The sequence below is a fragment of the Myxine glutinosa genome, chromosome 9, assembly GCF_964187855.1.
Source record: "Myxine glutinosa chromosome 9, kmMyxGlut1.1, whole genome shotgun sequence".
Classification (NCBI taxonomy): domain Eukaryota; kingdom Metazoa; phylum Chordata; class Myxini; order Myxiniformes; family Myxinidae; genus Myxine; species Myxine glutinosa.
In genome coordinates this window covers 66,497,483-66,515,123 of record NC_136269.1, presented here as the reverse complement: position 1 = coordinate 66,515,123, position 17,641 = coordinate 66,497,483, and the positions used below count along the sequence as shown (strand labels likewise).

General features: G+C 45.1%; 2 protein-coding genes across 5 annotated transcripts in view; one reads left to right on the top strand and one right to left on the bottom strand.

Moving 5' to 3' along the window:
- Positions 1 to 6,666, top strand: part of LOC137435358 (serine/threonine-protein kinase MRCK alpha) — a 318,221-nt gene extending 311,555 nt beyond the window's left edge. For both annotated transcript variants that reach the window (XM_068129069.2, XM_068129068.2), the window contains 4 exons: positions 1,545 to 1,662; positions 3,593 to 3,716; positions 3,992 to 4,164; positions 4,658 to 6,666. In XM_068129069.2, the coding sequence (XP_067985170.1) occupies positions 1,545 to 1,662; positions 3,593 to 3,716; positions 3,992 to 4,164; positions 4,658 to 4,792 (550 nt within the window). In that variant the 3' untranslated portion in view covers positions 4,793 to 6,666. The remainder of the gene's footprint in view (positions 1 to 1,544; positions 1,663 to 3,592; positions 3,717 to 3,991; positions 4,165 to 4,657) is intronic.
- LOC137435359 (uncharacterized) overlaps positions 5,747 to 17,641 on the bottom strand; it is a 452,519-nt gene continuing 440,624 nt past the window's right edge. For all 3 annotated transcript variants that reach the window (XM_078784413.1, XM_068129070.2, XM_078784414.1), the window contains exons 14-17: positions 15,663 to 15,807; positions 13,488 to 13,571; positions 13,186 to 13,295; positions 5,747 to 7,144 (exon numbers count right to left, since the gene is read on the bottom strand). In XM_078784413.1, the coding sequence (XP_078640539.1) occupies positions 7,093 to 7,144; positions 13,186 to 13,295; positions 13,488 to 13,571; positions 15,663 to 15,807 (391 nt within the window). In that variant the 3' untranslated portion in view covers positions 5,747 to 7,092. The remainder of the gene's footprint in view (positions 7,145 to 13,185; positions 13,296 to 13,487; positions 13,572 to 15,662; positions 15,808 to 17,641) is intronic.

Below are 17,641 nucleotides of genomic sequence, written 5' to 3'. Positions count from 1 at the left end.
CTGATTTCATTTATCACAGTCGCTAACATGGTTTTAAACTCGGTTGCAAAAAACGGGAAGGAGATTTGTTGAAAGTTAACGCACAGGCAGGAAATAGCCGAGATCGGCACGGTTTATCATACACCGCCCAAATAACAGATGAGAAATATTCGATGAAAGTTAATGTTTACAGAACAAAATGCATTTTTAATGAGAATGCCTGTATAATGTAAACCATCTATGGAATACAATAATTATTATTATTATTATTATTTGTATACAACATCAAGGCTCGTGTAAGAGCGAACACATTGAACATGAAAACATGCACAGACACATAAAACATGCTGTGAAGGGAGTGGGAGACAAGAGGGGGAGAGAGGGAAGCACACAAGCACAACAATAGTGGAGAACTGGGACATCATTGGATCTGTGGAAGGGGGAGGGATGGGGAGGAGAGAGGGGCACAAGCAAATAAACCCTTCTAGGAATTTCAGGAAAGAAGTTGGAGATTGAAAGAGGCATATTTTGGGTGTTTTAACGGGGGTAGAAAAGATCAAGGTTTTGGATGGGGGAAGATAAGAGATGGTGGTGAACAGCTGTTTTAAAGACGTGGATGGAGGAGAGGGATTGAAGAGAGTGTGGGAGTTCGTTCCAGAGGCGGGATGAAAGAGTGAAGGTGAGCAGAGAGTCTTGATTTTGGCAGTTTCACCATAAGAGGGTTACTGGCAGATCTTGTGCGTCCTGCAGGAATATTTGGGGGACAGAGCACAGACAGAGCTGGGGGAGCTAGGCCGGAGTGGAGTCGGTAGAAGACAGAAAGACCACCAAACCTGCCTGCGGTGAGCGAGTGAAAGGCCCTCGGAATCAGCTTCATCGCGGGAGATTCCAATGATTCTGAAAGCTTTGGTTTCAACCGCGTGAAGCTGAGCTTGGTGTGAGGCAGGAGCACCAGCCCAGAGGGGAGAACAGCAATTACTTCTCTTTTGGTTTGAGACCACCTTTCGAGGCCATTTTTCCCCACAGAGGAGGGGTTGGCCTTTTTCGGCACCGTGGTCCCCTTTTTGAAGCAATGTTTTATGGCCGGATGCCCTTCCTGCCGCCAACCCTGTTATTCGCCTCTTGCGACAAACGGTGAATTACCAGTGAACTGGTACCAATCTCTTTTGGTTTGGTTGTAATACAATTTTTTAAACCGTAACACAACCGAATCAAATGTTTAGAATAAATCAATAAGTTGTTAAAGTCGTATTACTCCTTTGACTTGTTTTGGCACCAGGTACATACAACACCTGAAGACATTCCTTATTGAACCTCCCATTTTGAGTTCTCTCAACCAGTGCAAGAATTAAAGGCTTTCTTTTCTTTTTTTTATATCCCAGTCCTCGTCTGGCACGTTTGGTTGCTTCATTGAAGTGATGCAGTTTTGTTTTTGGTTATCACTTAGAAAAAAGCAAAATGTTTGAAAAATGAAATAACCCCAATGCTAACGCCTGGTGACAAAAACAACGATAGAGTATTTGATTGTGAAACGTTTATAATCACATAGTGGGCACTTTTCACAGAGAGATGCTACGAGACCCTGAAATGCGCTCCAAGTTGATTTCTGGCCCGATGAACTTCAACCATGTTGCTCACATGGGTCCTGGTGACGGAATGCAGATGCTCAAGGACTTACCCATGGTAAGCAAGGACCATCCAATTAGAGATGTTTACAATTTCCCTGACCATGAATGCTGTTTGCAGCCTTTGCTGCTAGTTGGTTTGTCTGTCATAATCAAGCACGTTTGAGACCCATTGAAGAGCTCCACGACAGAAGGTAGGAAGATTAACATGTTGATATGACCTCCAACTGTCAGTAGACAATACGGATGTAAATGTCAGTGGAAAGGTGAAAAATCACATTTTTGAAATTGACATTCCTCGTAAAGTTTACCATGTTAGGCCCAAAAGTGAACATTGATCGTCAAAAAATGTTTTGTTGCAATGTCATGCTTTGAGGTGCAAGTCTCCGCCCCCGCAATTGGCATCTCTTCGATCCGCTGGTCACGCCCAAAGATTTTCACTGCCCCTTTTTTAGTCGGATACACCCATCGTGGACGATATTGGAATGGGCATGGGGTGTAATCCTGCCCACACCCACTTAATTTTTTTAGTAGGGTTAAGGATAACCAGCCTCCACTGCCTAGGCCCATAAGGCATGGAGTCGAGATTTTCTGTATGACATCCTGATCCAGATTTTGCCAAATGTGGAGTAGATTTTCTTGTATCTCTTGTGTATTATTTGGCAGAGGTCAGCTTTTCTGCAGCTACCAAGCCATGTTCGAAAGTGTGCATGTCAGAATCTCGTGGTGCCCAGCCAAGAAGTTTCAGGCCATTCGGTCTCTTCTAGGCAGAGGTGGTTCTGGAAGTGTAGCATGTGGCACCATCTTTCTGCAGTAAATACCGCAAAATGCCTTGCTGGTGCTGAGGTAAGAGGGTTTCTTGTATATAGCAGCTGCAACAAAATGGATTCCACATTTGGCAGAATCTGGATCAGGCTGTCATACAGAAAATAAATCGTCATATCGATTCATGTGATTAGGATTGAAAGAGATGCATCAAACGTAATTGGTGAGGAGTGCATGCTCGTTATTGATTGGATAATTTTGGATGCATCAGTGAGCGGATTAACGTTTATTTGTTCATCCAATCGGAAAACATTCTGGGAAATGATTTCTTTTGTGTTTTAAATTAACAACTAGAACATCACTCGGTAGAGAGCATACCTCCGCCAGGCTGAACACTTTACGTTTTGTATCCACTGATAGATCAGATCTGGATCCGGACATTAAAGAAAATCTAATCGGCTTGTTCGTGTTACATACCCAACCTCTCCACCAAATTTCATCCGAATCTGTCCCCAACTTTTTGAGATATTTTGTTCAAACAGACAGACAAGGGTGAAAACATAACTTCCATCCACCTTTGGTGGCAGAGGTAAATATACAATTTATTTCAGTAAATATCATACTTTACATTTTGTTTTCATTTACATGCAATTCAATGTCTTAAACGATAGATAAGTCGATTCCAATACGAGTCGAGGCCCGGACTCCCTGCGTAAAAAAGTATCTACTTATACGATGTAAAATACATTAGGTTGTCCATGTGATCGTGTTCACGTCAGATTGTTAAAATACAGTCGTTTGTTTACATTCAGTCGTGTTACCCAAGCAGAGCACTGTCCAATAAAAAGTCCGCATGAACCCTGAAATGCCCTCTCACACACAATTGTATGCACAAAAAGTGGTAAACATTCATGTCTCCTCCTCTTCCCCCACCCCTCCCCCTCCTCTTCCCCCCACCCCCTCCCCCTCCTCTTCCCCCCACCCCCTCCTCTTCCCTTCGCTCTTTCACGAGCCTCGATCTTGTATACAAAAAAAAAAAAAAAAAAAAATGTTTCATACCTGAGCTCCCCTAGCTCCTCCCTCCATACCCTTTCCCCTAACTTACTTAGACCCTTCCCTTCCTGTTTTCCCATGTCATCGCTCCCTTCCCCATCTTGTGTAACACTACGTCGATCACACACCGTATTTTGACATGTATTGCTTCTTTGTTTCTTTGTTTAAAGCGAGCAGCACCCATTCCTGAGGAGGTTTCTGAACGAAATCGCTCTGTCATTTCTGGTTCCTCCAGTACAACTACCATGACCAGACAACCAAGCCGCACTGACAGTGGCCTTTCTACTAGTCCTGGTATGTTTGTACGTCTTGTGAACACAAATGTCTATTGTCGTCATATTGTCTCATGGTTTCAGGTGCTAACGCTTCGTCTGAGCAATAATGTGTAAGCGGAGTAATCCTCATGTTTTCTCTCCAACGAAGGGATAACGACCAAAGCGCCAGCTTCTCCTTGACGGTTGACATACCTCTGAGAATTCTGTAGCTTTAGTCCGTTGTTTGTCATGTAGTTTTCTCTTCCCAGCTGATGTAAGTCAAGAAGTCACGTGCCTTGTGGCTTAACCCCGCAGGCTCAATGGCACCGAATGGAAGCGCAGGCAGGCGAGATGGAGGGGCTACAGCCAGCGGTTCAAGCAAGAAGTGGCCAGTCGCCTCGCCGTCCGACGGTTCACTTTCCTCTGGTGGACCTGAACTGTCAAGTGATCGACATGGTGCGCGTGGCGATTCATACAGTGAGAGAGAGGTGAGCAACCTTTCCCCCATTACCTCAGCACCTTACCCGGCAAACGAGCCTTGCTGGGGTTGCCTCACTTGCTGCCGCAAAGGAACTGCACTCGAGTTGGCCTTGTGATATACCTGACGTCATGAATGTTTTGTGTGCTTTATGCTGTTATACCTGCACCAAACTAGCGATGACAGCCTTTGTCCCTCTGTCATATATGTTGCTGCATGTTTATGTGCTGTCACTAAACACTGTACTATTTATTCTTCCTGCTCTTAATAAAATCTATTTTTCGCTATTCATTGTTGTTTTGTCTTGTCTGTGTCCCATACGTTATTCTCTCTTCTCTTGCGCAAACGGAGTCGGTCACCCGATGGTTTATTGAATTATGGTCATGGGTATCCGGCATTGACTTCTCACCTGGACCACACTCATATGCTATGTACGCAACATACCTGACTGCCTCTCTCCTTGTTTGTTGCCCTCGCCCGTCCGCTCCCCGTTCTACCTGCAGGACTCTGATTCCCCACGGCATTCCACAGCCTCGAACAGTTCCAACATGAGCAGCCCCCCAAGCCCCCTATCACCCCCCAGGCATCAAGGCGGGCGCTCGCTGGATGGTGCACGAGACAATTCTTGGGACCTATGAGGCATTCCCTCCTTCCTCTTTTCCACCCTCACCTACATGGGTGATTAGACAAAGGACCATGGAAATACATCCTTCCTTTACTCTGCCATTCCCAGCCCCAGCTGGTCCTTCTCTCAGAAGGTCCCAGTTAACGTAATGGCCACAGCATTGGCCTGCACTGTGCGCTTCTCATTTGTCTTATCCATGGGAACACAACTGTCACGTTAGTCTGAACAAATAGCCCTTTTCTGTCCTTATATTTCTAATTGTAATCTATTCACAGATTGTAAACACAATTTGAATTCCTTAACGAGGGTTATCGTCTCGCAGGCGCCCGTGTTGTGAGCAATTCCATTGATGTTTGTTGCACCATTATTATTTTATTATTTCTTCTCTTCCCCAACCCTCTGGTGTGTAACCAGTGAGTCCAAAGCCAACGTTGCGCCACAGTTTTCCTCAATGGGAAGTAGCGATCGACTTGTTAGTTTTCAGTACGGTTCAACACCTTGTGGTTCGGTGACATAGCGTAGCTTCCATCGCGGGTGTTGGAGCGCGGTTTTTAAGGGAGCTTTTTTGTTGTCATTTTGCGCAGGTGGCATTAGATGTCGAGGTGGAGGTTGTCATGAACGCTTGGCACATTATATGAATGTTTCCTGATTTAAACTGACTTGAACTGCATATCTTCAAATATATAAAGTACATTTTTATAATCATTAGTATGTAAAGTCAAAGATTTCCAGTGTTCTTGTATTCCAAGAGGGACACCGTTCCAATGCTCTTTAACCACATTGTACCAGAACCCATTGCAGCCATTTTTGATATTGTAATCGCTTTGGGTTGATTTTTTTTCCCTGTTCCTACATGTGGGACTGTGGGAGTCAGTTTTAATGTGCAAATGCATGTGGTGAAAAAAAAAAAGAGAGGGTTGGTATCGACAATTGTAAATGCGCCTGGTTGGATCTCAGGTTCACTGTATATTGTAGATAGAAATTCTTTATTGGGCATAGACATCCAAGGTACATTACTGGATGAAATGTATTAAGCATGACTATCCCGTATAATCAGTTTTTCTCTACAATTTCTGTTCACGATGTAAACCGCAATCTGTTTTAAAGGCGGAGGAACTCGGCGTTGCAAAGGAAAAGGTTATTCAGCTGCCAGCCCTCCTCCCCCCCAAAAATGGTGGAAGATGTGGAATGTGATAGGTGCTGAGTTTTACCTTGTGGCAGGTAAATGATCTTGATCTTAGCTCCTGAACGTGGGCAAGTTTAATCTTTAAAATATATATATATATACAAAACATTAACAAATGTTATCATTGAGGTTTCTGTATAATATTAAAGCTTACTATCTATCCCCCGTAACCCCCCTACCCCATCTCCCAACTACTTCCCCTCTCCGCAACCATCAACCGCACCATTAAACTTCAACGAACGGTGATTGGCGCATCATGGACAGAGCATCACGTGTTCACGCCTACAGGTGGCTAGCTTGACTTTGGTTCGGTGTGTCGGTGCGAGCGCGAAGCATCCATCACCCCGTGCGTCCCGGCGGAGCGTTGGTTTGCTGCACACGTCGCCATTTTCCAATCGGTTTTAAATTTGGTTTGTAAGAATGTACAGTTTTGCATGACTGTGGATGTAATTTTTATTTTAATGCTACATTGTTGCTATGCAGTACAAACTGTAGGAGCAATTTGTTTGCTTGGTGACGGCAGGTGGAGTCAGAACCGTAAGATCTGCTGTAAAACTAAATTGTGGTGAAGCTTTTTTGCACAAATATTTATAGGATGGTAGTGCATTTGCAGAACAGGTAAAAGAACACTTAATGTTTGACACAAACATGATATATTAACCAAACCTAAAACATTGCAAAATAAACTCTATGACCATAAATGCTTTGCCTGTTTTCATGATGGTGGAAAAGTCATTGCGTTTGTCTTCTGGCTCGGCCGTAGTCGGCAGAGCACGTCAGGAACAACTTTCGAATGCAATTTAGCAGAAACAGATTCAATTTCGATCGAATAGAACGAACTCTGTTTTTTTTGGGGGGGGGGGGGGGGGGGATCCATCAGACGAGCACAACATTGGGAAGCATTGCACCGAAAGGTAACTTTTCCTAATCAACAGCGATATTCGCTGGGAATCGACTTACCTGTCCTGCATTTTTCACCATCTGCCCTGTTACTGTGAATTCGTCAATTATCCATCACATTATTGCCAACTTGTCAAAACAAACATCCGTGCACGTACATTCCGCTGCCCTGCCATGGCATTCGTGACACACTGTAGGAAAAGCCGAGAACGCTGTCGAAAAGAAGACTACAGTGCTTGCGTTGTTGGAGGAAGCAGGACGTCCAATTTCTTCAAATACCTGGGAAAGAGAAATCAGAAGCGAGCGCTCAGACCGGACCAAACACACAATGGTTATTTCTTGCTGGGAAATGCGGGCGTGCTAAAAGGTCCAAAAACCGATTTTTATTTTTCAAAGCGAGTCGAAAGATTAAGCGTGCTGATGGATTTCATGGAGTTCTTAGACAAATCGTTCCATTTATTCAGTTGAAACAACAACAACAACATCCATTTTCCCTGCAAGAGCGGGGGTTAGCCTTGCGGTCCCCATGACAATCTTCTCCATTTTCCCCTATTTTCTGCATCTCTCCTTGTTAACCCCCTTGCCCCCATGTCTTCTTCCACCGTCTTGAGCCAAGTCTTTCTCGGTCTTCCCCGTCCTCTACCTCCTTCTACATTCATTTCCATCACTCTTCTCAACCAGTCACTTTCATCCTTTCTCAACACATGACCAAACCATCTCAACCTGTTCCTCTTCACAGCATCAATCACAGGCTCTATTCCCATCATCTTTCGCAATTCATCATTTGTCTTCCTCTCTCTCAGCGACACTCCGCACATCCACCGAACCATTCGCATTTCCACCCTTTCCAGCCTCCGTTGCTGCTCTACATTCATGACCCATGTCTCGCTCCCATAAATCATAACACTTCTCACACATGCAGCATACACCTTTCCCTTCAGGTTCAACGACACTCCCCTCCTCATCAGCACGCCACTCAGTTCCCGAAACTTCTTCCATGCACATCTCACTCGAGCAACCGTTGCCGAGTCTGATCCACCTTCTCCATTCAGCATGTCTCCGAGGTAGCAAAATGTTTTCACACCTTCCAGCTTCATGCCGTCTCCAAGATCCAACTCAACATTTCCTCCATCTGCAGCTCCCTCTGTGCACACCTTACATTTGAATGTAGCTGCCACACTGGTTAATGATCCTCTCAGACCACGACATTTTTGATGAACCCACTCAGCGCACATTGTACATTGAATGGAGTTCACTCCGACACCCTTCCTGCACACAGCACAGGGCCACTTCCCAGTTCTTTCCACCTCACCACATGCTTTACCACTTGCCATCACCTTCGTCTTTCCTATATTCACCTTCAGACCTTTTGTCTCCATACTTTCCTTCCACTTGTTCATCGTTTCCTTCAGTCCATCCATACTTTCCGCAATCAACACCAGATCATCTGCATACAACAACTCCCACGGTAAACCCTCCTTTACAGTCTGAGCCAGCACCTCCATCACAGCTACAAATAGTAGTGGACTTCGTACCGACCCCTGATGCACTCCCACCTTCACCTCTAACTAACCACTGTTCCCGTCCTTCGTCCTTACAGCTGTGTGTGCCCTATTGTACATTGCCATCACAACTCTGATCAACCATTCCTCCACTTCTAACTTCCTCAATGCCCATGTCAATACTTCGTGTGGAACCCTATCGAATGCTTTCTCCAGATCAACAAACCCAAGAAACAACCTCTTCCTCTTCTCCATGTACTTCTCGTGCAACTGCCTCACAATAAAGAGGGCGTCTGTCGTTCCTCTTCCTGGCATAAATCCAAACTGCATTTCGTCGATCTTCACCTTCTTCCTTATCATCCTCTCCAACACCCTTTCCAATACCTTCATTCCATGCTCCAATAACTTTATCGCTCGGTACGAGCCACACTCCAGAGGGTCACCTTTCCCCTTGTATAGAGGGACAAGGGTACTCAGTTCCCAATCCACTGGAATGCGGCCTTCTTTCACCACAAGATTACAGATCTCTGTCATTCTCTTCACACCCCAACTTCCTGCTGCCTTCAACATATCTCCCACAACTCCCGTCGGCCCTCCCGCTTTTCCACTCTTCATTGCTTTTATCGCTTCCTCAACTTCCTTCTCAGTTATCTTCTCTGCCGGTCCTAAAACTGGGTTACTCTCTATGTTGCCATCCCATTCATTCTCTGTATTCAACAGCATTTCCATATATCTTTTCCATCTTCCTTTAATTCCATCTGGGTCCACAACGATTTGTCCCACTTCATCCTTCAAGCAACTCACCCCCTTCACATCACACCTCTCTTTCGCTATCTGCTTTGCAATCCTGAATACCGCTCTCTGACCCTCTTCCGAATCCAAGCGTTCTCCGAACATTTTCCTACATGTCTCCTGCGCCTTTGCTACCTCTTTCTTGGCTGCCTTATAACTTTCATGCTCTGCTTTTTCTGCTCCCGTACCCTTCGCCTTCTGCCACTCCTTGAACTTCTTCCTCTTCTCGTCAATCCTCTTTCCAACTTCATCATCCCACCACCATGTTTCCGAGTGCCTCGGTGGTCCTTTTGTCCATCCACATACCTCACCAACGGCTCCCAACAGACTATCTTTCATTGACATCCAACCACTTTCAAGCTCAACCACATCATCCTCGACCCGACTCAGCCTCTCTTTTAATGCCTCCCTTACTGTCACCTTTCAACCTCCACACCTTCATTCTCGGTTGGTACTTCACCTGCCGAGCTCTCCTCGCACCTTTCACCCTTATGTCGCAGACAACCAAGTGGTGCTGTGAAACAGCCTCCTCCCCCGGGATCACCTTTGTGTCCCGGAGGTGCCCCCTATCTCGCCTACGCACCATCAGGTAGTCGACCGTTGTCGTCGACCCACCTGACGTGTATGTAACAAGCTTATTATCCCCTTTCTGGAACTGAGTATTACAAATCAGCTCCACCAGCAAACTCCAAAATCCTTTCACCTTCTCCATTTCTCCCACCATATCCGTAACCCCATGAACTCCCTCAAAACCGTCCATACTCCTTCCCACATGTCCATTTAGGTCTCCTCCTACCACAACAACTTCCTCATCTTTCACGTTTTCCATCAGCTTCTCTATCGCACACCAGAACTTGTCCTTCTCTTCATCGCTCCGACCAACCTGCGGAGCATATCCCGAGATGACGTTCACCAAGAGCTTTCCAATCATCATTTTCACCATCATCAACCTATCACTCACTCTGGTCACACTCCACACTGTCTACAAACTCCTCAGAAAACAGGACACCAACACCATTCACGCCCTCCGGGCACCCTTGCCACACAAACTTGTATTTCTGTCCCTGCCTACCCTTCACCATTCTCACACCACTTCCCTTCCATCTCGTCTCCTGCACACAACATCTGTCCAACTTTTCTTCTGACCAATACTTCCACCACTTCTCCTGATCTCCCTGTCATTGTCCCTACATTCCATGTCCCAAACCTCAGAAACTGATCTCCACTTCGGGCTGTACCCTGCCCATATGTAGTTGTAATTGTCATGGTTCTCTTTTTGAGGCAATGTTTTTATGGCCGGATGCCCTTCCTGACGCCAACCCTCTTAGTCTTAGTCTTATTCAGTTGAAACACTCATCGCAAATACTGTTTCTCGTAAGATTGTGATGCGTTCATGAAGCATTCACAACGAGTGCTTCATTATCGCATCGTGTTGCCGTGCAGTTAGTTGGCCGCAGACATGGAGTGTGGGGTAAGTGAGTAAGAGGATTTTTTGTGGTTCCAACTGAAAAAAGGGTGGCAGTCATGCATTCACAGTGTACAACAGAAGGTGTACTGGAACCCACAAAGCAGGCTTTGTCTTGTGATCGGTGGTGATCACCATCAAAGCACTCACCTGCACTACCACACATTTTAGTGCTTCACCAACTTGAGGCAGTTTTTGAATAACTTAGGTGAGCAGAGCTTTTCAAGGCACGGGCAAGTACAGCTTGAAGTTGCTCGTCTGCATAACCAAATGAACCATTCTATATACAAGCTGGTGCTAATAAAACGTGCTCTGATTGGCTGGTCTTCCACACTTAAGAGGAGTCTCTTTTTCCCTTTCTGTATTGGGCAATAACAGCAAAGTCTTTCTGAAACTTGTTACCCTGCACATTTTTTTCTACCCCCGTCAATTCACCCCAAATCCACCTTTTTTTTGGGAAATACCGATTTTTTTCTTTCCTGGAAGTTCCAACAGTGTCCATGTGTTTTATTCTTTCTCACCCCCCACCTTCCCAAGCCCTCTCCCTCCCACAGATCTTCCATTGTCCCCGTTCTCTGCTGTTGTACGTGTGCGCTTCCCTCTCCCCCCCATCTTGTCTCCCGCTCCCTTTTTTGTATGTTTTGTGTGTCGGTTCGTTGTTGTTGATTGATGTTAGCTCTTACACGAGCCTCGGTCTTGTATACAAAAAAAAAAAAAAAAACTAAAAACAGGGGTAGGCATTCGGGTGCGTACGTACATATTTGCGTTTTTTAAATTCATTTTCTGCGTAACCGTTGGTCCGATTGACACGAAATTTTAACCATAGGAGCGCCTGTATAATTTAGTGATAATGATGACTTCATAGGTCACATGGTAAGGGCGCCATCTTGGAAAAACTTCACACCTCTCTATCTCCGCACTCGGGCGACTCTCTCGAAAATCCTCTCTATCTCTTTGCTGATGACTCCACTCTCTGCCGCTCCATTCCTCTTCCCTCAGATCGGCAGTCTGCTGCCTCCTCACTCTCTGAAGACCTGGACAAAATCACAGACTGGTCAAACAAGTGGAACATGTCTTTCAATCCTGACAAATCTCACACTCTTACTATGTCTCTCCGAAAAGATCGACTGGACAACCCTCCCATCTACTTTCTCAACAATCCTCTCCAAGAAGTTCTGTCGCTCAAGATTTTGGGTCTCACTATCTGCCATGATCTTTCTTGGGAAAACCACATTTCCAAGCTGGCCTCCAAAGCCAGTCGCCGACTGGGCATCCTCCGTCGTGCGAAGTCCTTCCTCGGCACACCTGAGCTCCTCACCACATACAAGGCTTTCATCCGCAGCTCAATGGAATACTGTTCTCCCCTATGGGCCGGTGCTCCTGCCTCACACCTAGCTCGGCTTCACGCTGTTGAAACCAAAGCTTTCAGAATTATTGGAATCTCCCGCGATGAAGCTATCTCTGAGGGCCTTTCACTCACTCACCGCAGGCAGGTAGGTGGTCTTTCTGTCTTCTACCGACTCCTCTCCGGCCTTGCACCCCCAGCTCTCTCTGTGCTCTGTCCCCCAAATATTCCTACAGGTCGCACAAGATCTGCCAGCAACCCTCTGATGGTTAAACTGCCGAAATCTCGGCTCTCCGCTCACCTTCACTCTTTCATTTCTCTTTTCTCCCGCCTCTGGAACAGACTCCCTCACTCCCTTCAATCCCACTCCTCCCTCCAGGTCTTTAAAACAGCTGTTCACCACCATCTCTTATCTTCCCCCATCCAAAACCTTGATCTTTTCTACCCCCGCTAATTCACCCCAGATCCACCTTGTTTGAAATTCCAACTTCTTTCCTGGAAGTCCTGGCAGTGTCCATATGTTTTATACCTCTCCTACTGCCCCCTTCCCACGCCCCCCCCCCAAAGCCCTCGCCCTCTCTCAGATCTCTCGATGTCTCCATGTCTCTCGGTCCCTGCTCTCAAATGTTGTGTTTGTGTCCTTCCCCCTCTCTCCCCATCTTGTCTACCGCTCCCTATGTTATATGTTTTATGTGTCGGTTTGTCTTTCTGTGTGATTAATGTTCGCTCTTTCACGAGCCTCGATCTTGTATACAAAAAAAAAAAAAAAAAAAAAAAAATCTCCGAAACCGGTTCAAGGCAAAAAAAATGAAACATGGCTCATTGTCAAGTACTCTCCATGGGGAATAAGATATGCTAATTATGACATCATAATTCGACAGGGCCAACGCTTAGACTGACCAGTTTGAAATTTATTGAGCGTGATCTACGCAACAATTATATTAGAGAATATAAATTTATGTCATCGCTCACGTGGTCTGGCAGCGATATTGCATCAAAGAAAAAAAAAAAAACCTTCAAAAACAGAAGAGTTGGCTCATACCATGTTGACTGCGCAGGGTAAGTATTGTATGAATACGATTTTTTTTTTTACCACATTTCCCTTTACACCAATAACTTTCTATAGTTACACAACAACAACAAAAAAAAAAATTCAAAAAAACCGTAGAATTTTGTTTCAGAAATCGTTTTCACACACAGGTGACGAGGGTCTCACCTTGAATTGTACATCTCCACACGACCACGAAGAATGGCTGGACCTATTATCTGAGCCAGTCTTTGTAGACATTCGGTGGCTGCACATGCTGTAAGTTGATTCTCACAGTCCTGCACGACAAGGAAAAAGCTATTAATGGAGGCCGAATAGATCTCACACAGCCAGATGTATTATAAACTAATCCAGATCCCGTTTCTCTATCCTATCAAATTATGCCCATGTGAACGTTTCATTATACAGGTTTCCTTCACATATCTGGCAAAGAAATATCTCAGCAATGCAACAAAGAAATATCATCTTACCAGCCCATAGAAGATGCTGTCGAGGAAGTTTTCCAAATGCACCTTGAATGCACGTTTCCCTACATGCTGCGCAAGAACTGGCAGCTGGAGAAAAGGCACGTCAATGGAGTTATAGTGATGACATCTTAAAAAGCCGAAAATCATCCCTTGTTTAATGCAGGGTGTTTCGAAAGTCATAGAACTATTTCAGTGCTCTATTTTGAAAAATATATATACAAGATTCAAGATTAGCAATCACCCATCACAAAGTAGGGACTTGGGAGATTTTTTGATGACGGTGTGAATGTGCAATGATGGAATGGTGTGAATGATGTGTTCGATGTGACCACGACATACCAGGAGAGCATTCACTCTTACAGCAAAGTTCTGCATCACCCTTTTGCATGTCAGAGATGAGATGGATCTTGCACACTTTAATAACTCTTGAGCTGATGGATGTTACGAGGGTTGTCTGTGTAAGCATTGGCCTTCGCTTAGCCCCACAGAAATATGTCCAGTGGGTTGAGGCCTGGGGCATGGTGAGACCATATCTGTTCTGTCTGGAAGGAGAATACCCTCCTTGCCGCCGGACTTCTCTGCCCTGTCACTGAGTGTTTTATCTGCACTTTATGGATAAAGTTTCATGTCCTGCTTCAGGATCCGAAATACCAAGGTCTGGTACACGCCGGGCGAGAGGATCTCTTTGGACTTTGAGTGAGGGATTGTCTCACCGACTCAAAGTTGTCTTTCTCCCTCATTTATTGAGATTGTGAAGTTCCTTCTTTCTGGAACTTCTTGACGTTGTGAAGGATACAGTACTTCCTGGGTGGGTCTCGCTTTGAAACGTCTGTGATAAAGCCGCCAAGTCTTGATCATGAGTATCACTAAATTTGGGGCTCGTGTGACTACAATTAAAATCCAACAATCTGCTTGTATGTGTTTACTTTCTGCATAAGGACGTCCCCAAAGAGCCGTCTAACTTGGCCAACCTCCACATCCAAAAACACAAAATGTTTCTCCTCTAAATTTTGTTCATTAATTTGGTGTTGAGAAATACATGAGCCACTTATTGAAAGGATGGTCAACCATATCTCGAAACATTCGCCATTCTACATTGGGATAAAGATGACCAGGTTTCTCATTGATTTAGTGGATAAGGGTTCGTCAATCTTTATCTATCTTCTATATATATAAAAGAAAGTTTTTGTTTGTTTGTTTGTCTGCATGCGCTAATCTCAACGGTGAAAGATAGGCGGAAACCCCTAAAACAAAAAATGTCGGGACGGGCCCCGGGAAGGTTATAGGCTAGGTGGCGAGGCTGCTTCGGCCGGGCTGGGCCCATTTCGCAATTAAAAGCTGAGCTGAATTATCGTAGTCTATCTTCTACGGCTGCGAGTAAAAGCTGAATTATAGTAGTAAATTCATTCAAAAAGAACCAAAAATGTCAGGACGGGCCCCGGGAAGGTTATAGGCTAGGTGGCGAGGCTGCTTCGGCCGGGCTGGGCCCATTTCGCAATTAAAAGCTGAGCTGAATTATCGTAGTCAATCTTCTACGGCCGCGAGTAAAAGCTGAATTATCGTAGTCTATTTCTACGGCCGCGAGTAAATGCTGAATTATCGTAGTCTATCTTCTACGGCCACGAGTAAAAGCTGAATTATCGTAGTCTATCTTCTACGGCCGCGAGTAAAAGCTGAATTATCGTAGTCTATCTTCTACGGCCGCGAGTAAAAGCTGAATTATAGCAGTAAATTCATTCAAAAAGAACCAAAAATGTCAGGACGGGCCCCAGGAAGGTTATAGGCTAGGTGGCAAAGGCCGGTCGAGGCCGCTTCAGCCGGGCTGGGCCCATTTCGCAATTAAAAGCTGAGCTGAATTATCGTAGTCAATCTTCTACGGCCGCGAGTAAAAGCTGAATTATCGTAGTCTATTTCTACGGCCGCGAGTAAATGCTGAATTATCGTAGTCTATCTTCTACGGCCACGAGTAAAAGCTGAATTATCGTAGTCTATCTTCTACGGCCGCGAGTAAAAGCTGAATTATCGTAGTCTATCTTCTACGGCCGCGAGTAAAAGCTGAATTATAGCAGTAAATTCATTCAAAAAGAACCCGGGCAACGCCAGGTGCTTTCGGCTAGTATATTATAAAATGAGCAATATACCAAAGCACAAGTACGAAAGGAATAACTTGAAACACACCTGCCTGCACACATTTTCAATGAAGTTTACATGCTGGGTGTAGTGATGCTTTGTTGCTGCGGAAGCAAGTATAGGCAGCAGTTTTCCAATCTCAGTTGCAGTCGTTGTGGATATGGATGCAAGCTCTGACATCAGATAAACACAACTGACACAATGGGACAACACACCTCAACATTAGTGGGGCATAACAGAAGCAATCGAAGCTGTGAGAACAATAACCATACGTCCGTATCTTCAAGCTAATGGAGTTAGTTGCATTTACCAATGTTCACTGTTCATTGTACAGAGTGCAAAAAATACAAGTCTATGGCATAAATATCCTAAACACACTTGGTATTGGCAGTAGCAGTCTTTATACAACCATGACGGCTACTCATGACAGTAGGGGTGAAAATGGAAGCAGAGGAAACGGGCAGCGCAAGGTTAAGAGTGGGGTAGTATGCAGCTAGAGTCAGAAGGGTCAGAGTCAGAAGTGTCGGAGCCAGAGCCGGCCTTAATATGGTTGAGGTCAGACAAAAGGCCACGACTTAGGGAAGTAGCTTGGCCTAAAACTGTGGGTGTATGTGCCAACAGGCCTATGTATAGTGACGGTTAAGGACAGGAGGAAGGGATTGGGTGGCAGAAGCATGGGGCACAGGAATATCACAATGAGTGGCTACCAAAGTCAGAGGGTCTGGTGAGGCTCAGTGTCAAGGCCACATGCTAGGTATACCACCTCAGAGGAAAAGATAATATGGGAATAAGAAGGGTGGGGTTGGGGTCGTTTGTGTGGAGGGGGGATTATTGTATGCACAGAGGGTTACTCCATTTGTCAGATATCATAAATTCCATATCAGCAGACAGTAACACTTGCTGTCTGCCAGTCAATGGGATTGGGTACCGTATGACACATTACGGAGTCGTCTGAAAAAAGAAAGAGGCTTTTGCAAAGCATCAGTGGGTTGTTTATATCGATAGATAAGAAACAACATTGGTCCCAAAATCACTGGTTTGAGGCACTCCCACCTCCACCAGCAGAGGAGTGGAAAGGGTTCCACTGATAATAACGCATCAATTGCAACAGTGGAGGTGTTCATAAAGCCAGGTGTGTTTGTGGCCAGGTGTGTTTGTGGCCTTGTATTCCACAAGCAGCACGCTTGCGAAGCAAAGCAGGATGCCATCCTGTATCGAATGACAGGCGTGTGTTTGTGTATACTTGCATTGAAATGACTACAAACCAGGGGCCAAATGAGGTGGTGTTAATGCTCAATCACTGAAGATTGAACAGTGTGTTACAGAAAGTGAAGGCATTTTACCTGTTCTCATGCACCTGTCTTGCCAGAAGCACGACACAATGCGGAACTGTCTTCCTACTCTTAACACAAACGGGTTGGCTCCTCAACATAATACACACCTTATCAATGGCAGCACACTTTATATGGCATCCAATACAGATTTTGCCCAAATACAGCTGAAAAAAAAAAAGACTGATACCCCATATGCCCGCCCCCTTGAGTGAAATGAATGTCGAAAGATCTCGCGGAGATCTCGCGAGATCTTGGAGACGGCGGCAGGGATTTTCGAAGCTCCAAACGGTTTCCACGTTTTTCGAAGTTAAGTCTGTTCACAATTGTATTTTGTCGAAACTGTATTTATCTTTCGGTGTGTGAAGTTATTGTGTGCAACTTTGGTTGTTTCTCGGTGTTTATCTTTCATAAATTGATCGTCTGTTTGCCGTGTCGCGAGCAAGGCCTTGTACAGTGTGCACTGTACAACCTTGAGGCTTTGTTTTTCTCTCAGTGGTCCGTCGTTTGTGATCCAATAACTTTCGTTCTCTGTATTCCCAGTCTTTTCACCCATAGCCTACTTCCTTGTGTAAATCTCAACTCAAAAAAAACAAAAAAAAAAACATTTCCTTCTCTGTTCTCATTCGTTTATTCATTCTTATTCGTTCGTTCGTTCTTCGACCTCGTGTTTCTCCACCATTTCCCCAGATAGTT